This window comes from Anser cygnoides, chromosome 12, assembly GCF_040182565.1.
Source record: "Anser cygnoides isolate HZ-2024a breed goose chromosome 12, Taihu_goose_T2T_genome, whole genome shotgun sequence".
Classification (NCBI taxonomy): Eukaryota; Metazoa; Chordata; class Aves; order Anseriformes; family Anatidae; genus Anser; species Anser cygnoides.
The window spans coordinates 4,294,180-4,312,422 of NC_089884.1; the positions used below are offsets into that span (position 1 = coordinate 4,294,180).

Sequence of the window (18,243 nt, forward strand, 5' to 3'; positions counted from 1 at the left end):
AGTGACATTAGCTTTAGACTAAAATCATGGTTTTGTGGGCACACAACACTGCAGCTGCCTGTCCCCAGTTGTTAAAGTGATACAAGAAAATCATTTTTTCTTAATTTGCTAGGTTTAAAAACAATACCAGCACCACTAGCATTCACTCAGTCTAATTCATTCCTGTGCAGTTTGAATATCCGCAAGTACACAAACCAGATATCAAATTTTCCAGAATGATTCATTCCTGCTCCATGCTTTGCTTCATTACTTCCTTTCAAAGAAGTAGTCCCTTGCTACTAAACAAAAGTTCAGCCTAAGGCCTTAACTTGTTGGAAAGGAAATGCCAAATTGTTCTTTGTGATACAAAATACTTTTGTATAAACTAATTATTCATAAATTTCATTTAGAAACTCTTTCATATTACAGAAATAGGATTGTAAATTAAAAAAAAAAATCTTCCTGGAAAAAAAAAAATCACTAACTTTACAAATATCTCTATTTTCATTCCCTGTAATTTAAACCTGGCACAATGTCCTGGCCATTGCGGTGTTTTAAATGGTAGACCCTGTTACCTCACCCAACGATTTTTGGAGGAGTTTTTAAAACACTGCTCTTTTAGGCATTAAAGATGAAATTACTTAAACCCCTGGAGGGAGCAGGGTAGAGTTTGCAAGTCTGAATGGATTTTTGCACTGCTCAGAGCCTATTATGAACAGTAGGGGTAAGTATATACATGAAATAGAACAAGGCAGATATTTTGAGAGATGTGTATAGTGATGGGGCAGTAACAAAATAATTAACTGGGCTGAATCTCACGAAGCAACGTCTAATACATTAACCCATCAAAGTACCTGACACATACTTATAATCTCAAGGGCTTTAACAATTCCTCTGAAGTTAATGGAAGTGCTTTGCTGGATCACAGCCAGGTTGCTCAACTTCTGTAGTTATGCCCTAAAGCACCATCAATGATTTTTTCCCTAAGCACAAAGGCCACAATTGCATCAGAATGGTATGGTTGTGGTATACTGGGGAAAAAATAATAGCAGATGGAAGAACAGATTCACTAGATAAACACTTCCTCTTCCAGCAAAACTTGAATAAACCCAATAGAGGCTCCTGCAAAGCTGTGTACAGCAGCAAAGGAGCGATTAGACCTTTCTGAAAATATCAAATAAAACCCATTAATGTGCATTTTGAATAAGTGTATAAGGTTCTGGCCTCCAAGGAATAAACATAGTACATATATAGTACATATACATAGTACATGGAAAAGTACCACTGCTTAGGTGTAGATCCATAAACTTGTTTCAAAGACAAACAATACAGTCATAGGCTTTGTAAGAAAAAAGAGGAAGAGATCACTCCAGTGTCAAGAGATAAAACTCATCCTCAATTGACAAAGACATGTTCAAGCATGACTGAGACTGCCTTGAACTGAGGACTCAAAGATGTATCTTTTAACACATGCAAGGCTTCTTGGAAAAAGAATATATAGAAATACGTACATTTTCAATTTAGGAGAAGGCTCGAAAAATCATTAACCTTTTGGCTTAGCATTAATGTTACTGAAATAATATATTTTTGAGATATATATAGCAATGCATTTCACAAAACATTTAGTCCAGAACCTGTACTGCCTCATATTGTACTAATACAGTGTCCAGATTTTTGTTTAAATGTTGGTGAAAAAATATTTAGAATAAAATCCAGTTGTTAACAACTTTATTGTCCTTCCCTGTGTTGTATCAGTAATGAATTTGACCCTGTGTTTACAGATGAAGAGAATGCATTGAAAACTTGTCTTAATCAAGCTACATCAAAAGCATATGACAAATAAAGGCAGAGCTATTCTAGGCAGAAATTATACTGTCAGAAGAAAACACAGGTCAGTAAATATTCATTTGTTTTATAAAATGGAAAAAGGGACTGAGAGGAAGTATCTTTAAAGAGAAGGAAGATAGCTGGGAAAATACAGCAATACTATATAAACCAAATGCTAGAGCAACCAATCTCTAAGTATGTATAAAAAATCAAACCTTCAGATTTACTGTATTTGAGCTTTCTACTTCAAAAGTTATCTTGTAGAATATGTCTTGTTTTTTCAAGTCTTCTTCAAATCAATGGTATCACAGCATGTGGTACACAACTAGTATTTAAATACAATAGCTAAGTACTTAAAACAGTAAGACCAAGAAAGTGGCATTAGCTTTATTAATAGACACTCTCCTTCCCCTTACACTACATATTTTAAATAGAGCATATGTTCAAAAGGGGTCAAATACCATATGCCTAAAGACTGAGTTTTCCTGCCTTATTCATGGAATAAGAATATGACTTACCAAGGTAGAGTGAAGGTTGATGAGATCATTGACATCTCTAAATAGTAGTTAAAGGTTCAAAACCATGTCATGCAGTATATATATATATAAAATAAATGTCATCTGTATAGGAAAATTTGCGTGCCATATAAATTGTAAGAATGACATACAGGACCAGACTTTTCAAAGACAATGCCATCTGTCATACAAATTGTTTCTAAAATGACCCAACCAGCCTTCCAAGAGTATAGACTACCTTTTACTATCATTAACTGGAATGAATTTATAAACATTTCTGAATTACCACAAAAATAGATACCATCTAACAGTAGATTAAGGGCCTAACTAGGCACCCAAGATTTTAACATGAGCCTGAATTACCAAAGAAAAATATTAAAGATATGTAAAACATACAAAAACAGGATATATAATTAAAGCAGATTTCTTGTTTTGGAAGCAAAGTTTCGAAACTCAAGTAAATAGTACTCTGAATGGTATGAATTCTTTGCACCGTTGATGAATACGAGTTCCTATTTCTAAACATAGTTAGTTGTCCTTATACATTGTTAATTATGTTCCAGAAAGCTAAAACGATACAGATGTTTTAAATATATTTCAAATACAGGTTGTCAGGGAACAACTTTCAGAGAACTGAAAGCCTGATCCAAAGGGCGATTCTATGGGAATTAATGGTTAGATCAAAGCCACTTAGTTATCATGTACATACTTGAAAGGTTTGGATAAGGCTCTTCATAGTACTTTTCACGTGGCTGTAATGGTCTTACCAAAGTAAGTAATTATAGCTATTGCCATTGATTAGTGAAAGCTAACTTTTCTGTTGGCAAAATTGTCATTGTTTCTTATTTCTCACTCTTTTTGACTTAAAAAAAAAAATAATAATCTCATCCCTTCTTTTTTAATCTTATCCAATTTGCATTTATAAAAGAAGTAATTATTCAAGTAAAATTGCAGTAATTTATTTCAATATAATCTGTTGTCAAACTGCTAAAATTAGGCCAGAAGGAAAAAAAAAAAAAAAAAGGAGAGAGATATAAAGGAAAAAACATACCTAAAGAAGAAAACCCAAGACTTTTACAACAACAGACTCTCATTTTCTTCTTCTAAAATTACCTGAAAATCAGCATCCCTAGTGCTTACTTCTCATCTTTCGGGAATATTCCTTAAAACCTGCACAGCTTCAGGAAAAATTTATAGCAGAATCCAAACCAGCAGTTATTAGGTAAAACTTCAGACACTCTTTAATTTTCTCCAGATACCAGAAGAAAAAAAATAAGAATAAAAAAGCACACTAATAATAGATGTAGGTGAGGGAAAAGAGTAGTGTGGTAAGGGCAGGAAATTGGGTGGATGTTTTCCCTGAAGCCAGAAACTTGGCTGTAGCAGTGCCACACAATCCTGCAGGCGGTGAATATTTTGTGTTGTTACAGACTTTTCAGTATTGTTCAGTGGAATTCAACTTGCAGGGGAAAACAACAACAACAACAAAAACTGTCCTTGAAAATTTCACCTGTAGGTTGAATTTAACGCTTTCAGGACTTGATTTTTTGTTACAGAACTGACAAGACTAGCTTTCTCACAGGTGAAGGTCTGAAGTCAGTACAAAAGACACTGCTTTCATCCATGTTCCCTATCGTTAAAAGCCCTAAGCTAGAATGCAGGCTGGAGGGAACGCTCTGTCTTCCCCATAGGAACAAAATGAGAAAGTTACCATTAGCAAACTTATTGTACAGGTTTTCATCCCACTAGCCAAGCTCTCAATGATATCCCTTGACATAATTTTTTACCTTGTGGTTGCAATGTGCTTTAGAAATGATGCATACCAATTTATTAATGTAAAAGAACAGCTCTTGGAAAGTCCATCCCATTGAGCTAAAAAACGTCCAAGTATTTTTCTCTTCCATTAAGGAACATTTCTGTATTAATTACAATTACATGCAACAGTTTGTAGAACACAGATGGCAAACTCTTACCTCCTTCTTGGTAAATTCTGGTGGATGGTCATTTTTGTCATCAATAAGAATAGTGGCAGTTGCTGTTCCAGTTAGCCCCACATCAAAACCTCCCATATCCTTAGCTCCTATAACCAGCTCATATTTTGGGGTTTCCATAGTCTGAAAAACAACAGAAAAGGAAAGGGTTCAAGAAACTAAACAATTACATACTACTTTACTTCACATTATAATTTACAAAATATGAAACTTAATTTGGTCTGACAAAACATAGCATAGAAATGGATATGATGACATAGTTCAGGTTTTAGCAAAACAGAAGCAAAACCTTCTCTGAACTTCAGCTGCTAGGATGGAAACCTTATTTGGAATATAATAGGAAGGAATACATGTGAATATTGGTAAACAGTATATAACCTATCCTGATATTCAGGAAGATTAGTAAAGAGGGAAGAAATTAAAATATACCTGCTCTTTCAGAATAAGCTTTCACTTCGCTGCACTGGTATCTAGCAGCTTACCTCCTCAGTATTATGATGGGTATATAATTAAATACTGATGTCACAATCTACATATACATTCATTTCATTCATTTTATTTTATTAAATCTCATTCATTCTGCATATTAGCATTTAGAATGGTAATCTAAATTTGCTTCCCTGTAAGAAACAAGAAAGTAGTTTCTAAAACAGGCAACAAGTGCCTGTTATTCTACAAAACAAATGTGAACAGTAATGTTAACAATTTTACATCTGTTAAGCCACTTTTTGTGTCATGGTTACTGATCTGATTGTCTACTTCTTGTAGAGCTAGACAGAGCTAACTGCACAGAGGAAAAGCAAACTTTATTTTACCTACCCTGAAAAACAGCCATGACTTTGAAAAAAAAAAAAAATTACGGCCACTGCGCTGCAGCGGAAATGTTACAGCATATGTAATTCACCTCTCTCACATTAGACATGAAGTACATCTGTATGCTCACTGGACAACTGAGTATTAGTACATCTGATCAGAGGTTATTAGCATCAGAACCTGCTCTCATGGAGCTCACAGAGAGTTTTGACATGGATTTCACTGGAGACGAGACTGGACACCTAATGAAAATGAATATTTTCCACATTTGTATGGCCACCTCATATGGAACCATCTGCATAAAGACCATGTGTGCTGCATCATCAATGGAGGACACAGATGGGAAAGTGCTACAGTCACCTTTAAAGCTATATGGTAAGGACCACCGGAGCTCGAGTGGTTTTTCAAAACTTCCTTGAAAAGCAAGCCTGGAGTTCAGGAGCAATGCTACGTAATGGCACCTGAAAGAGTGGCTAGGGCACCACAGCTCAAGTGCTTTTTGAACCTCAGACTAGCTGTGTCAGCCATCTGTGCATACAAGAACGAAGGCTGCACATCTTTGACATCACTCATCTATGTCCTTCAGCTAACAGTCTTCCAGAGAATTACCAGGCAGGGAGAAAACTGGTGTGAAATTCCATATAGCAACACCGTGATCTGTCTGCCACCCATACGCTTCCTTATAAAGCAGAATCAAAGAAGCTGCAGTAGGGCTTATCCCACAGCAGAGAACCTCTCACCGTTTAAATTTATAAAACAGTTAATTTTCATCTCTACAATAGCAACCTCTAAGCAAAGATTAGCAACCTCTGGGCCACACAGTCTGCTTCACAGCTAACTGATTGGAAAGCATTCACTAAATGGTACTTTGTATATTCTCCTGGGTACATCACAACATCTTTCTTGGAGCATGAGTAAAAGGGGGGCCCTAATTGCTTAGTACTTCAATCCCGAAGCATTTCTAGGCCAGAACAAAAGCAAACAGATCAGTTCCTCATCTGATCACCTATTATGAAGCATTATATTTGCATGTGAAATCAACGAGTCGAGCCAGAAGATATATTTAGTTCAAAAAACATATGGACTAGAAAATCGGGTGCCATTGCCACTAAGGGGATCCTAAGGAAAGTATTTCCTTAAGTCTTACAACATTGTTCCATGAAATTCACCTCAGAAGGCAGCAAACTCAGAACAGGATTTTGATTGATATCATAAGAGAAATATACACAAAGAAATATTACTGACATTTCTTAAACACAAATTCAAGTTATAGAGTGGAACAAGATTTACTGTTTTCATATATTTCTTTTCTAAAATGTTTTCAAAGTATTGAAAACTGCATGGAGCCTCTCTCCCCTTCCCTAACTGTAACTTTTTCATTATTTTCATTAGCAAGTTGTTATTATTGCATGGAAAACTTGCAAAGCCATTTATTGCTTCATGTTTATAAACCTTTTGCTCAAAAAGAGGCCCATTTTTACTCACAAATTGGCCTTTTTTCCTTTGAAAACTGTCCCATTTTCTGTTGAAAGCAAGCCCATTTATGCTAGAAATTGTGTCTACTGCAGCAGAAATTTCTGTGACAGGAGTCCAATGTTTAAGCTTGCAATGGAATGTGAAAAACATCAAATTTTGAGTAGTATTTCATATCATTACGAATACTTCACACTTTCCTGCTATGCAGCACTTTCTACATCTAGTTCTGTCACCAAATATTTGCTTTGTTAGAGAAAGCAGCTCTTAACACGTCCAAACCCATGAGCAGAGGTTTGTTCCCATCAGATGTTCTCTTCACACTTGGAGATGCATATAAAGGCCTTTTCAGCTTTTCTCATGCTTCTAGCCCGGTTAATTCAGCTCAGTCACTAGCAGCAATTACTTGGATTGTGCGATTTATCGCAATACTGGTAAATCCTGGGACATGGGATTGGGGATCTGTGTTCCTCAGCAGGTGATGCTATGGAGGGCCCAGACCTGCGCGGGGCCCACCGGGGCCGAGCGGAGTGCTGGCCTGGCTAGTCGCTTCCCTCTCCCTGAGCCTGCTCCTGCCTCGTGAGAAACGAGTGCCTGTGGAGGGGGGCCGTGGAGGAGAAAAGCAGCCCTCCTTCACCTCCACCATCAGCCTTTCCTCCCTCCTCCATCCCTACTACACTGTGTGGTCCAGGGAGAAATACAGCACACCACTAACAGGGGAGGATTTGGGGACCCACAGTTGCACAGACCGCTGCCCCACCCTGACATCGCCTGTCACTAAACCCAGGCCTCCTGTTTCTCCAAGCAGTGACCTAGCCCCTAGAACACACTCCTGCAAAAACAATCCAATTAATGCTGTTTGGATAATGAGACATTAGTAACATAAATATGCATCAACTCTCAAGAAAGTGGATCTACAGCTAAAAAGGAAAATAGATTATTTTGAATAAATAAACATTAAGTTGCTTTTTGTGTGGCTTAGTATTTGTCAGCTGTGACTGTGTGGAGGGTAACACTGTTGAGAGAGTTTGTATAATTACAGCAGGAGATCCATTCCTTTCCCCATAAATTTTCACTGCAGTCATTTAGCCACGGCAGGGGTGATGCTGGCAAATTGTTTGGATTGCCAAGGAGGTGAGCTGTGTCTTGAGTGCTTTTCTTTGGAGGTCCACCCACTGCCATTCTCACCAGTACTAACACTGGTATCAGATTGCACTCCCCTGCTGTCTTGACATAGCTGGATCAGCACCGGTAAGCATCAAGATGCCAGAAAGGCACTTTTTTAGATTTTCAGATTCCTGACAAAGCCAGCAGGATCTAATCACAACAGAGGAAAATAAACAGTTCAGTGCGGATACATGCAATTAGAATAAACCAGATGATAACTTGTAGGTAGTGGAGAACGGAACCACATAATGATGGTTTTCTGCCAAGGTTTAAGCGTTTAATATTTCCTACAGATACAATAAAAAACCTACGTGACTTAAGAGGTGCAAGCCATTGGTAGTGCTTCACACCACCAGCAGTAACAGTTCAAATCTTGGTATGTGTTATTAAGATCACAAAAAGCAGCACCAAAGTGAGGAACAGAAATCATGTTGTGGCATGATTCTTTAATAAAGAAACATATCCAAACAGTGAATAATTTGTTGTTCACCTAAACTTGATGGCCATGGTAACTTCATTTATGTGTTAGAGGAGGTAAGAGCAAATGTAGTTTGCTATTCTACACCATTAAAAAGACCAAATTTTTCAAATCTCCTCAAGCTCCTAAACCAAGCAGAAGTGTTTGTCAATGAATGAATACGTTTGCAGCTTTGCACCATTTCACTGGGGTTATGGACTCAGCATTTTGAAAATCAAGACATTTATTTATGTGCCTAACGTATAATGAAATGCTTAACTTCTGAAGTTCAAAACTTTTGGTCAAATGTTTTATTTGAATATGAAGAAAAGTGGAGTAAGAAATGCAGATTCACAAGAAACTGTCCCAGAAACTGTCTCTCCAGTGTTTCCTCCTGGCTGGAGACCTTCATACAGTGTAAGAGACCCACAGATTGCATGTACAGAAAAGAGCAGACAGTGTCACAACATCTCAGACTTCATTTGGTGCTACAACACATCACCTAAATAAACAAGGGGAGAATAGGAATTCCCAAATTCACATGAAATAGTTGCTAAGATCAAAACAAACACTGTCTGGGAAACAAGCTTTGTACAGAATGTTTAAAACACCTGTAGGGGTTTTAAGTGTATTTACAAGCTATCTTAATAACTACTGCCAATAGAGTTTTGTACTATTTTGTGGATATTAGTATTTTCTATAACAGTGCAACAAGGCCTCAACGCCTCTATTTATAATTCTGTTTATAAACTATGTATTCATGCATATTAATATATCAATAGTATGCTACCATATCATAGTTATTACTAATGCCTTTATAATATAATGCTAACCAGAAAGAAAAATTCTTTGAATTTAAATAATTTCAGTTAATGCTAAATAAATGCTTGTGTTCATTTAAGATGATAATTGCATGTAGTATGCACTGAATACATCCTATGAAGACATAATCAATCTTCTTGTTGAGTAACAATATCAACATTCAATCTAACACTGAGTATGCTGTCAGGATTTTGACAAATGTAGAATAAAAAAATGAAGTAATGTGACTATTAACAGCTCTAACAGACATAACGCTTTTATAATCATAATATCAGCATTTATTTTAAATGCCAATTGCTGCTGTGTAAAAAGGGCAATGTAGATAGACTTTGTATTCAGAACATGAATTACAGTTTGATGAATACAAAAACCAAAACAAATTTGTAATGTAAATTCTCTTTAGCTCACCAATTTTAAATTTTTTATATAATAAAGAAAGGTCTACAGTTTAATCACTGTAATAAGCTACTTCTGTTATGAAGAAAATCAATATCTGTTTACTACCCACAGGAGAGATATAGTTCATATGCATATCTGGGAGCAAAAAGATGACTAAATTTTCTCTTTCAGCAGCTGTTGTTAAAAAATAAAAGAAATTGTTCCAAAGTGCTTGATATAGATACCTTCCTGTATACCTTCCTGCCAGAGATATTTGTCTCCCATCAAGAGGAAACCTGTGACTATTTAATATACAGGACACAGAGGATCTAAGAACTTCGATTCTTCACAATGCTGACCAAACTACAGGCCTAATATATACGGATATGTTTATTATATTTAGTGTGGAAATACAGGAACTGTATGTGTATGTTTCCAATATTTTCAGTATAGTTATCAATTTTGACCCAAATCATATATATGCAAATTACACTTTAGAGTTGCCACTGAATTTGCATCATTTTGGAGAAGGCAACCAACTGTAATGGGGTGACAGGCTTTCTTTTGAGAAATATTAGAGACCTGCAGAGAAAAACTATTTGTTTACTGCTCATTCACTGTAGGAAACATGTATCCATCCTGCCTCTTGGAGACAAGCACCACAATACTTATGCAGATAACAACTTCACTTAAGGAATCATCCTTACATTGAGAATGCTACCGATCAGGAATCTAATTTCTAGGACAGAAAAATGACTGAAGCTCCCTTTACTCTGAGTTTTCTATTTGAATTATTGCTGTCAGTTAGGCTACTACTGAAAATATACCCTGGGAAGAGAGCAAATATTCAGTATTCTGAACAAAATCCTTAATTGTTGCAAAAGGTATTAACACCATTGAAATCAGTACCTCTACATTGATTTTTACCATATTTTCCTAAGTATAATCTGTCTGGAACAGGCTGTCATGTTGAACTGCAGCAACCACTCACTAGATGCCCATAGCTAGTGAAAAGAACCATTTTCCATGTACACAGCACTAGAAGTATAAAGTACTATAGCAAATCTGAATAGCATTACAGAGTAAGAATCACAGTATCCCAAGGAAGCTACTCTCAAATGGCACTAAATATATACTTTATTATTTTATTTTTTAATTTTATTTTAAACATAAGCTGTTTCAGCTTTCCTTCTGGACCACTGCACATATTTTATTTTATTTTTTCCCCAGGAAAAAAAAATACAACAGATTTTCCTCACAATTAAACTGTACTGCTGAAAGCTTTCGTTCCAGTGTGAAAGCATCAATTATACAACTTCTCTTGCTGATTTTAGACCCTTTAATCAATCTATTATTATTATATACTTGGAGGTATTGGGAATACAACTACCACACTCATCTCACCTAAGCCTTCTGTCAACAGCCAGTAATAGCTATAACAAGCGCCCCTCCCCAGTACTAGATCTGAATTAAAAAATAGCAAACTGCATTACAGTCTTTTTGCAACTATACGACCTGAAAAACACAAGCATTCCTTTTGCATTTACATGTCATTAACACTATTTACATGTTATTAACACTGCCATTATTGCTCTGCTCTTCCAAAGATTGTCCTGAGTTTAAAGAACATATATAATCTTGCTTGCTAAATCCAAGTTTCTCCAGGCTCTGTGTTAACGTGGCAGCCCAGCTCACTGCCTCAAGGCTCGATGGAGTTTGTGTACCTTCCCCAGAGCCACAAGCATAGCTTTTAGGAGATGGAGGATGTAATTCAGAGATTATAATCAGAGTAATTCACATACAGAATTTGGGCAGGAAGCCTGTCCATGTTGGAGCAGCCTTTCAGTTATCCGTAACTGTCCATGCTGCTGACTTTTCATAAAGTGAAGTGCTGCCCTAACGCTCTTTCCCATTTGCTGCATACCCAAAGGCCAGCATTCCCCTAAGGGGACAACTGTGACATTCACAGTGCTCGTACCCAAAAGAACCCCTGACCCTTCCTGCACACCAAGTGCCAAGTACTCTTCTACCCTTTAATGTACTGAAACCATGTGAAATGTGGTGAAACCATGGTGAAACCATGTACTGAAACCAAACCTGTACTGAAACCATGGTATTATATCTATTCCTCGCTGACTGTATACCTATCAGTCCTTACACACTCGATGCTGGATAGAAAACATTGTATACTTTTCACATTAATTAAGAAACTATTGATGAAGCAGGTGGCAAACAGTTTCTCTGATGTTTAATGCTTTACAAGTCTTAATGTCTTCACTTATTCAACACTGTAACATCGCTAATATTCCAAAATTTCCAAGGATTTTTTAATGAAAAAGCAGAATGTATGATCAGAAAAGTTAAGTCTGACTGACAGGTGTAGGAGCCACCGTTTGCCCTAGTCCTTATTAATACACTTTTAAGGTAATATTGAAACTACTATAAATTCTGCCAACTTAATTATTTTTTGCAGAGTGCATCAAAACTGCTTTCTCAGAATGAAGTGTCTGCATCAGTGCACTCCACCAGAGGAGGGGAGGAAAGATCCTGTTCTCCTGTATGAACAAGGACTTCAACCTGACTGTCCCGCCTGCTTCAGAAAGAACCAAGCCTCAAGCTAGCTATCAATGTGAGAAACACTCCGTAGCCAATAACTTAGGCTCAGGCGAGGATCTCAGTGAAGTAGTAATTTATTCGCGATTGCAATGGCGGGCGCCCCACAAGCAGGAGAGCGCACCTACTAGTTCCAAAACACAGTTTATATACTTTTTGATGATAGGACCCTCCCCTGTTTCCCCACTGGAGTGGGTAATCCAGGTTCACAATCTATCTGATGCTTCACAGACAATGCCTGGCCTTCAGTTGCCGGCCTGTTTTTGAGATGGTAATGTTTTCTCCCCTTATCTGGCTTGACTTAACATAGTGATTTTCACCTGATTGCTCTAAGGAGTCTGGTTGTCTGCATTTTAAGAGGTCACCTGCTGAGCTTTCTTATCACTGTAAGCATATCTCAATACCACATTCCTTCCTTCTATACAATGTAACACTGCAAAAACAACATTTCTTTTCCCACAATTCCCCCTTTTCTCTTTTTATAATTTGTTGATTTTTGCAAAATTTTTTTCTCTAAGATGTAATTTGGTAGATGTCTTCCTCTTCTTCCCTTTCTTTGCTTTCCATTTCCTCTAATATCATCATCTTATCTGAGTAGGGTGGTGGATCCATGGTCATTTGTTTCAAAAGTGCAGTTTCAATTAACCGCTGGACAAGTCCCCTTACACAGGGGATAATGCAACAACCAATGGCTGTCAAAACTCCTGCTACTACAATCAAGGATGTAAATATGGACACTACCATCCCTTTCCATTTACCAGACCAAGATTCCAACCATCCTGTGATGGAAGTGTCTGCTCCTGAGTTTTCTGCCAATTCATTGGCAAGGGTGGTAAGCCCTTGCAATGCTCTAGTTACTGTGCCATCCGGGGCAGTATTGTTAGGGATAAAAGTACAACAACGGTTGCCCAGCATCACGCACACACCACCTTTCTCCGCAAGAATCATATCTAATGCTATTCTGTTTTCCCAAGCCATTTTGCTGGTGGCATCTAGTTGTTCAGCGATTCCTCTTATCGCATCTCTTGTATAGTTTATGAATCTCTGCTGATTATAATAGATATAATTAATCCAATCCACATTTTTATTAATTGTTACCCACCAGAACAGTGACTCAAACCCTGCAGCAATTTGATTCCTGGCTTTATGTTCATCAGGAACTCCTCTAGGCACCCCTATAGAATCTATGTATACTCTATCATCAAATGATATTCCAAAGCCTCTTTTACTTCTTCTGGGTATCTGTGATGTTTCACTTTCAAATGCCAGGGTGAAGGGTATAGCTAATTGAACAAGTGCACAAGTGCCTCCCCAGTTAGATGGTAGGGTGGACCGTAAGATCTTCCCTCCATAGTACCACCAGAGATCTGCCCTGGGGATCTCAAGTCTGGAGCAGTTTCCCATCAAGTCCTCAGTAGCATTCAAGGTCCTCGTGCACAAGGCAAATTCTCCCAGATGCCAGGTAGCACTCACAGCCTGCCGTGAGAGGCAAGCTGTATGGTTACCTATAGCTGTGGAGAATACAGGGGGAACCCTGATATTGCTATCATGCGAGGAAGGGAATAGTAAAGAGAGAGACTTACAGGCCTCATTTCCCCAGGCAGTCTTTTCTTGGTACAATGCAATCATACATCGCATCCCTCGGGAGTCCTTGGTCCACCCCAGTGGGCAGGGCACTATCTGGGCAATCAGTCATCCCGAGGCACAAGCATAGCAATTGCTATGGTTGAGACTCTGGACAGTATATTTGACCCATTCTATCCAGGCATTCACATCCCCATACCCTGTTTCAATCTCAAATGTTTGAACTGCCGCATTTCAAAGAAGGCCTCCTGTTTTCTCTCCTGTTTTCTCCTTGAGTTTCTCCCTTTCTCTGATGGCAATAGAGGATCGTTTCCATACAGCTATTCTCAATCTGGCTGTTGGGTCTCTACCAGTTATTTGTTCCCTCTGCTCAATTGTCGTTGGGCATTTAAATCTCCACAAGCTAACACCTCACAAGCATCAAACATGGCAGATTGTGGTACATAACCCTCTGTCACATTCACCCATATTTTTATGGGGTATCCCATCTTACTATTATCTGGTCATGCCTTTTCCAAGTTGCCAATTGACCAAGGCTTTCTCTGAGGCCTATAATCACTAAAAACAAAATTAATAATTGATTTTTCCCTGTCATTATTTTTAAACCTTAGGTTTCCAAATAATTATCAATACAAAGAATAACCATAACAAACCCCCCTTGGGAACACTTCAATTCACTATAGGCCAGTCCTTTCTCTCAATCACAAGTCACACTCATTAGTTACCTGTGAAAATAAAAGGTTAGTTTACAATCGCAAGCTCTTATCCCGCTCAGAGTCCACTATGAGATTTTTCTCTTCGATTTCAGCTTCCAACAAGTCTTCTGTAGGAACAGCTTCCCAGGTACTAGGGTCGATGGATGCCTTCACTCGAGTATAGTGAGTCCAACCTTTTTCCGCAGTTCCTATGGCTGTTTCAGTGGTTAGTAGTACTTGGAAGTGTCCTTCCCATTCGGGCCGGAGTTGATCCTTTCCAGGTCTGAATCAGGACCCAATTTCCCACGGGTCCTGAGAAATGACAAAGAAGAGGACAACCCCAGAACACAGTTCTTAAGAAAACTCTCTTGTTTCGAATTGTGGTATCTCATCCCTTCTGCCCAGACAGGGTAATCCGAACAGCATCTCATACGGTGAAATTCCTATATTGTTTCTTGGTGCTGTTTGAACCTGGAGGAGTGCTAAAAGTAAACATTTTACCCAAGGAAGTTGGGTTTTTAACACTAATTTAGTTAATTGCTTCTTTAATGTCTGGTTCATTCGCTTTGCCTTCCCAGAAGAGGAGGGGTGCCAGGGGGTGTGAAAAGCCCACTCAATCTCTAAGGCCTGCATTAACCCTTGCAGTACTTGTGAAGTGAAATTATTTCCTTGATCTGAATCAATGTTTTCAGCTATCCCATATCTAGGGACTATTTGCTCCGGTGATACCTTAGCCACCGTGTTTGCAGTGGCAGATAAGAGGGGAAAGCTTACACCCATCCAGTCACGTGGCCAATTAGGACAAACAAGTACTTAAATCTCCCTCCTTTACGTAACTCAGTAAAGTCTACCTGTATACTTTGTAAAGGTCGAATCCCTGGCTCCCGTCCCCCTCTAGGTTAGTTACAAATGACCTTTTTATTTGCTTTTTGACATATGGTACATCCTCTGCATATTTGCTTCACTAAAGTGTATATTCCTACACAGACATACTTTCTTAGCACAACATCACACATTGCTTGCATCTCCCAATGACTCTCTTGATGTAAAACATCATATTTGCCTCATTGGTGCTTTATTCAGCATTTCTCTCCCATCAGGGAGTATCCATTTTCCCTCAGGCTTCGTGGCTCCTGATTCCTTACAGAAATCTCTCTTAAAAACTTTTTAGTTCTTTCTTAGTTTTCAACAATTCCCTGAATCCTCTCTGGATTTATTCTCAGTTTTCCCTCAGACATTAGATGCCTTAAATACCTGACTTCTCTTTCTACGTATTGTAATTTATTTTTCAATACTCCCAAGCCCTGCTTTCCCAGAAAGTTGAATAGCTTGTTAGTAGCTTCCTTCACAACTGTTTTCTCCTGTCCTGACAATAAACAATCATACACATTTTGTAACAGAAATTCCTCCTTGGGAGGTTGGAATTGCTCCAAAATCTGTTCTAGAACTTTGCCCAAATTAATCAGAGGCCCTGTAAACCCCTGAGGTAAAACTGTCCATATGTATTGTTGCTTCCGCCCCCACTTCAGAGTCTTTCCAGTCAGAGGTGAATATATCTTTGCTCTCAGGGCCTGAGAGCACTCCATTAATACCACTGTTATTCCAGTCTAACAATTTACTATTTGAATGCCCAATTTCATCATCAAATCCCTTCCCAACAAGTTAGTCCCTGCCTTGGGTACATACAATAATTGCCCAGAGATCATTTTATCCCCTAGTCTCAGCTTGGTACCCCCCAAAGGTGGCACTGTTACCCCAGCCCCTTCTACCCCCATCACTTGTTAGGGTTTCATTAGTTAATTTAATCCCTGATACTTTACAGGCCAGTAATGACCTAGCTGCCCCTGTGTATTGTGTTTGATGGCAAGGTTCGGGAGGGGGCTGCAGTGGCAGCCCCCACGAGGAGAATCCAGAAACCACCCCGTAGCAGATAAGGGACAATTTCATCCGGCCCCAGAGGGGCCCACCGCTGCCCAGAGCCAAGCCATGAGCAACACAGTCCGTGCCTCTGTGAGAGCACATCCACGAAAACAAACATACAAACAAACAAAAACCTGCTGCTCAACAGCAGCTGGGAGAGCGAGGAGTGAGAAACCTCCCCGCAGACACCAAAGTCAGCACAGACGGAGGGGGTGGAGGCGCTCCAGGTGCCGGAGCCGAAGCCCCCTGCGGCCTGTGGAGAGGCCCCTGGTGGAGCAGGCTGCCCCCCCTGCCCCCCCCTTCTCGATACTTGGGAAATTGACCAAACACCACAGCAAATATACCAAAACTTCTAGACGGTTACTTAGATAATGCCTACATCCTCTTTCCCTGCTCATTCAACTTTCCCAACTCATTCAAAAAACAGCTCTGTCAAACATTACATACCACACCTTTAACACCTTCAATAACTCTTCTTAACACTTCTTCCTATCTTTCTCCAGCCTGTACTTTCTCCAAAGTCTCAGTCATTAGCCAACTTAATTCCATACCTTTCTCCCTCATCCCATTTTCCTTCTCTCCTCCTTCTTCCACTCCGGATATTCCTACCTGAAGTGGCCAGCCTGCCCACACTTAAAACATCCCATCAAAGCCTGTCCCTGCTAAGATTCAGGCCACAACACGGGTAGCTTTCCTTGCCTGCCATTCCTTCATCTCTCTTCCCCTCTTTTCCATCCTGGCCCTGACTCCCCCTGAAGATTTTCTTCCTCTTTCTCCAACCCTCTGCCTGACTACCTGCTACACTGTCAATACCATTAGTTTCACTCTCTGCTTTTCCTTCTCATCTCCCCTCTTGACACACACGTTCAGGGCCTCCCACAGGAGGGCCCCCCAGTGACTGTTCACTACATCCCCCCCACCTTCTGGAGCATTTTCTGTGCATCTTGCCAGGCTTCAATCACAAAATGAGCTTTCAAGAGCCCTTGGGATACCGGGTCCTCAGGATTCATCCCCAAGTACTTTTTCATTCTGACCCCAAGTCTCTCATATGATTTCTGTGTTGCACACTATTATTCTTCCAGCCAGGATCGGCAAGTGGTTATTTCTGCCCTGCCGGTATTACCCCTGGTCCTGGAGGATGAGTTCTTTCCCATTTTTGTATTGCAGCTCTCCTCCTGATCATTCCCATTTCTTTCCCTGTAAACAACATATTTATATACATAATTCCCCCTCCCCAAGAGTATAAGTTAGGCCCTAGGAAACTCCTAACCTCTCTGCTGGTAAGGAGGGGGGGAAGTTCACTTAAGAGGATACACAGATAGTGTTAGTGCTGTTAGTATCAGGGAAGGCAAAATTCTCAGTACCTCTTCTACCTTGTTCTAATTCTTTTACCAGTTTGGGGTACCTCCTGTTCCCAGAGCTAATGTTATCTATAGTTCCTGTCTCTTCTTTCGGAGAAACTGCTACAGCAGCCGCTGCTGCTGCAGCAACTTGGGGGTTATAAGGAGGAGGTAAGTTATCCAGAAGGTCCCATTTATCACTTGTCTCTTCCTTTTTCTTTCCCTCTTTATTCTGATTTTTGCTCAAAACCAAATTTATTCCTTGTATCCAACAAGCTGCATACTCCGATTCTTCTTCCGAAAATGGAAATTTGTTATTAACATAAAAATTTAAGGCCTGACATACCCAATCTTTGTCAGACCCGTATTTTGGCCAAAATACTGCAGCTCCTTTAATTGGTTCTTTCGTCCAGACTGATACACAATATTTAACCATTTTCTTCCTATCTTTTTCCTTAGTTTTGGGGTTATTCTTCCAATTTCTCAACATCCTTCCTAAAGGACAGTCGGGAGGCACTCCCCCAGGGATATCTCCCTGTCCCCTGGAACTCATATTTCCCATTTTTCCTATCCTGGAAAATGGGGGTGTACTGCCAAGCACTACCCCGTGCAAGGATTACCGCACACCAAATTTCCCTGGTGTACTGCCAAGCACTACCCTGTACAAGG

General features: G+C 39.3%; 2 protein-coding genes across 2 annotated transcripts in view; both read right to left on the minus strand.

Annotated features, from left to right (window-relative positions):
- Nucleotides 1–18,243, minus strand: part of CDH13 (cadherin 13) — a 482,951-nt gene that overhangs the window by 82,338 nt on the left and 382,370 nt on the right. The window contains 1 exon segment of the mRNA XM_067004389.1: nt 4,295–4,435. Within this exon segment, the coding sequence (XP_066860490.1) occupies nt 4,295–4,435 (141 nt within the window).
- Nucleotides 4,456–18,243, minus strand: part of LOC136791794 (endogenous retrovirus group FC1 Env polyprotein-like) — a 234,231-nt gene continuing 220,443 nt past the window's right edge. The window contains exon 2 of the mRNA XM_067004390.1: nt 4,456–18,141. Coding sequence (XP_066860491.1) covers nt 12,549–13,673 — 1,125 coding nt within the window. The 5' untranslated portion in view covers nt 13,674–18,141 and the 3' untranslated portion in view covers nt 4,456–12,548. The remainder of the gene's footprint in view (nt 18,142–18,243) is intronic.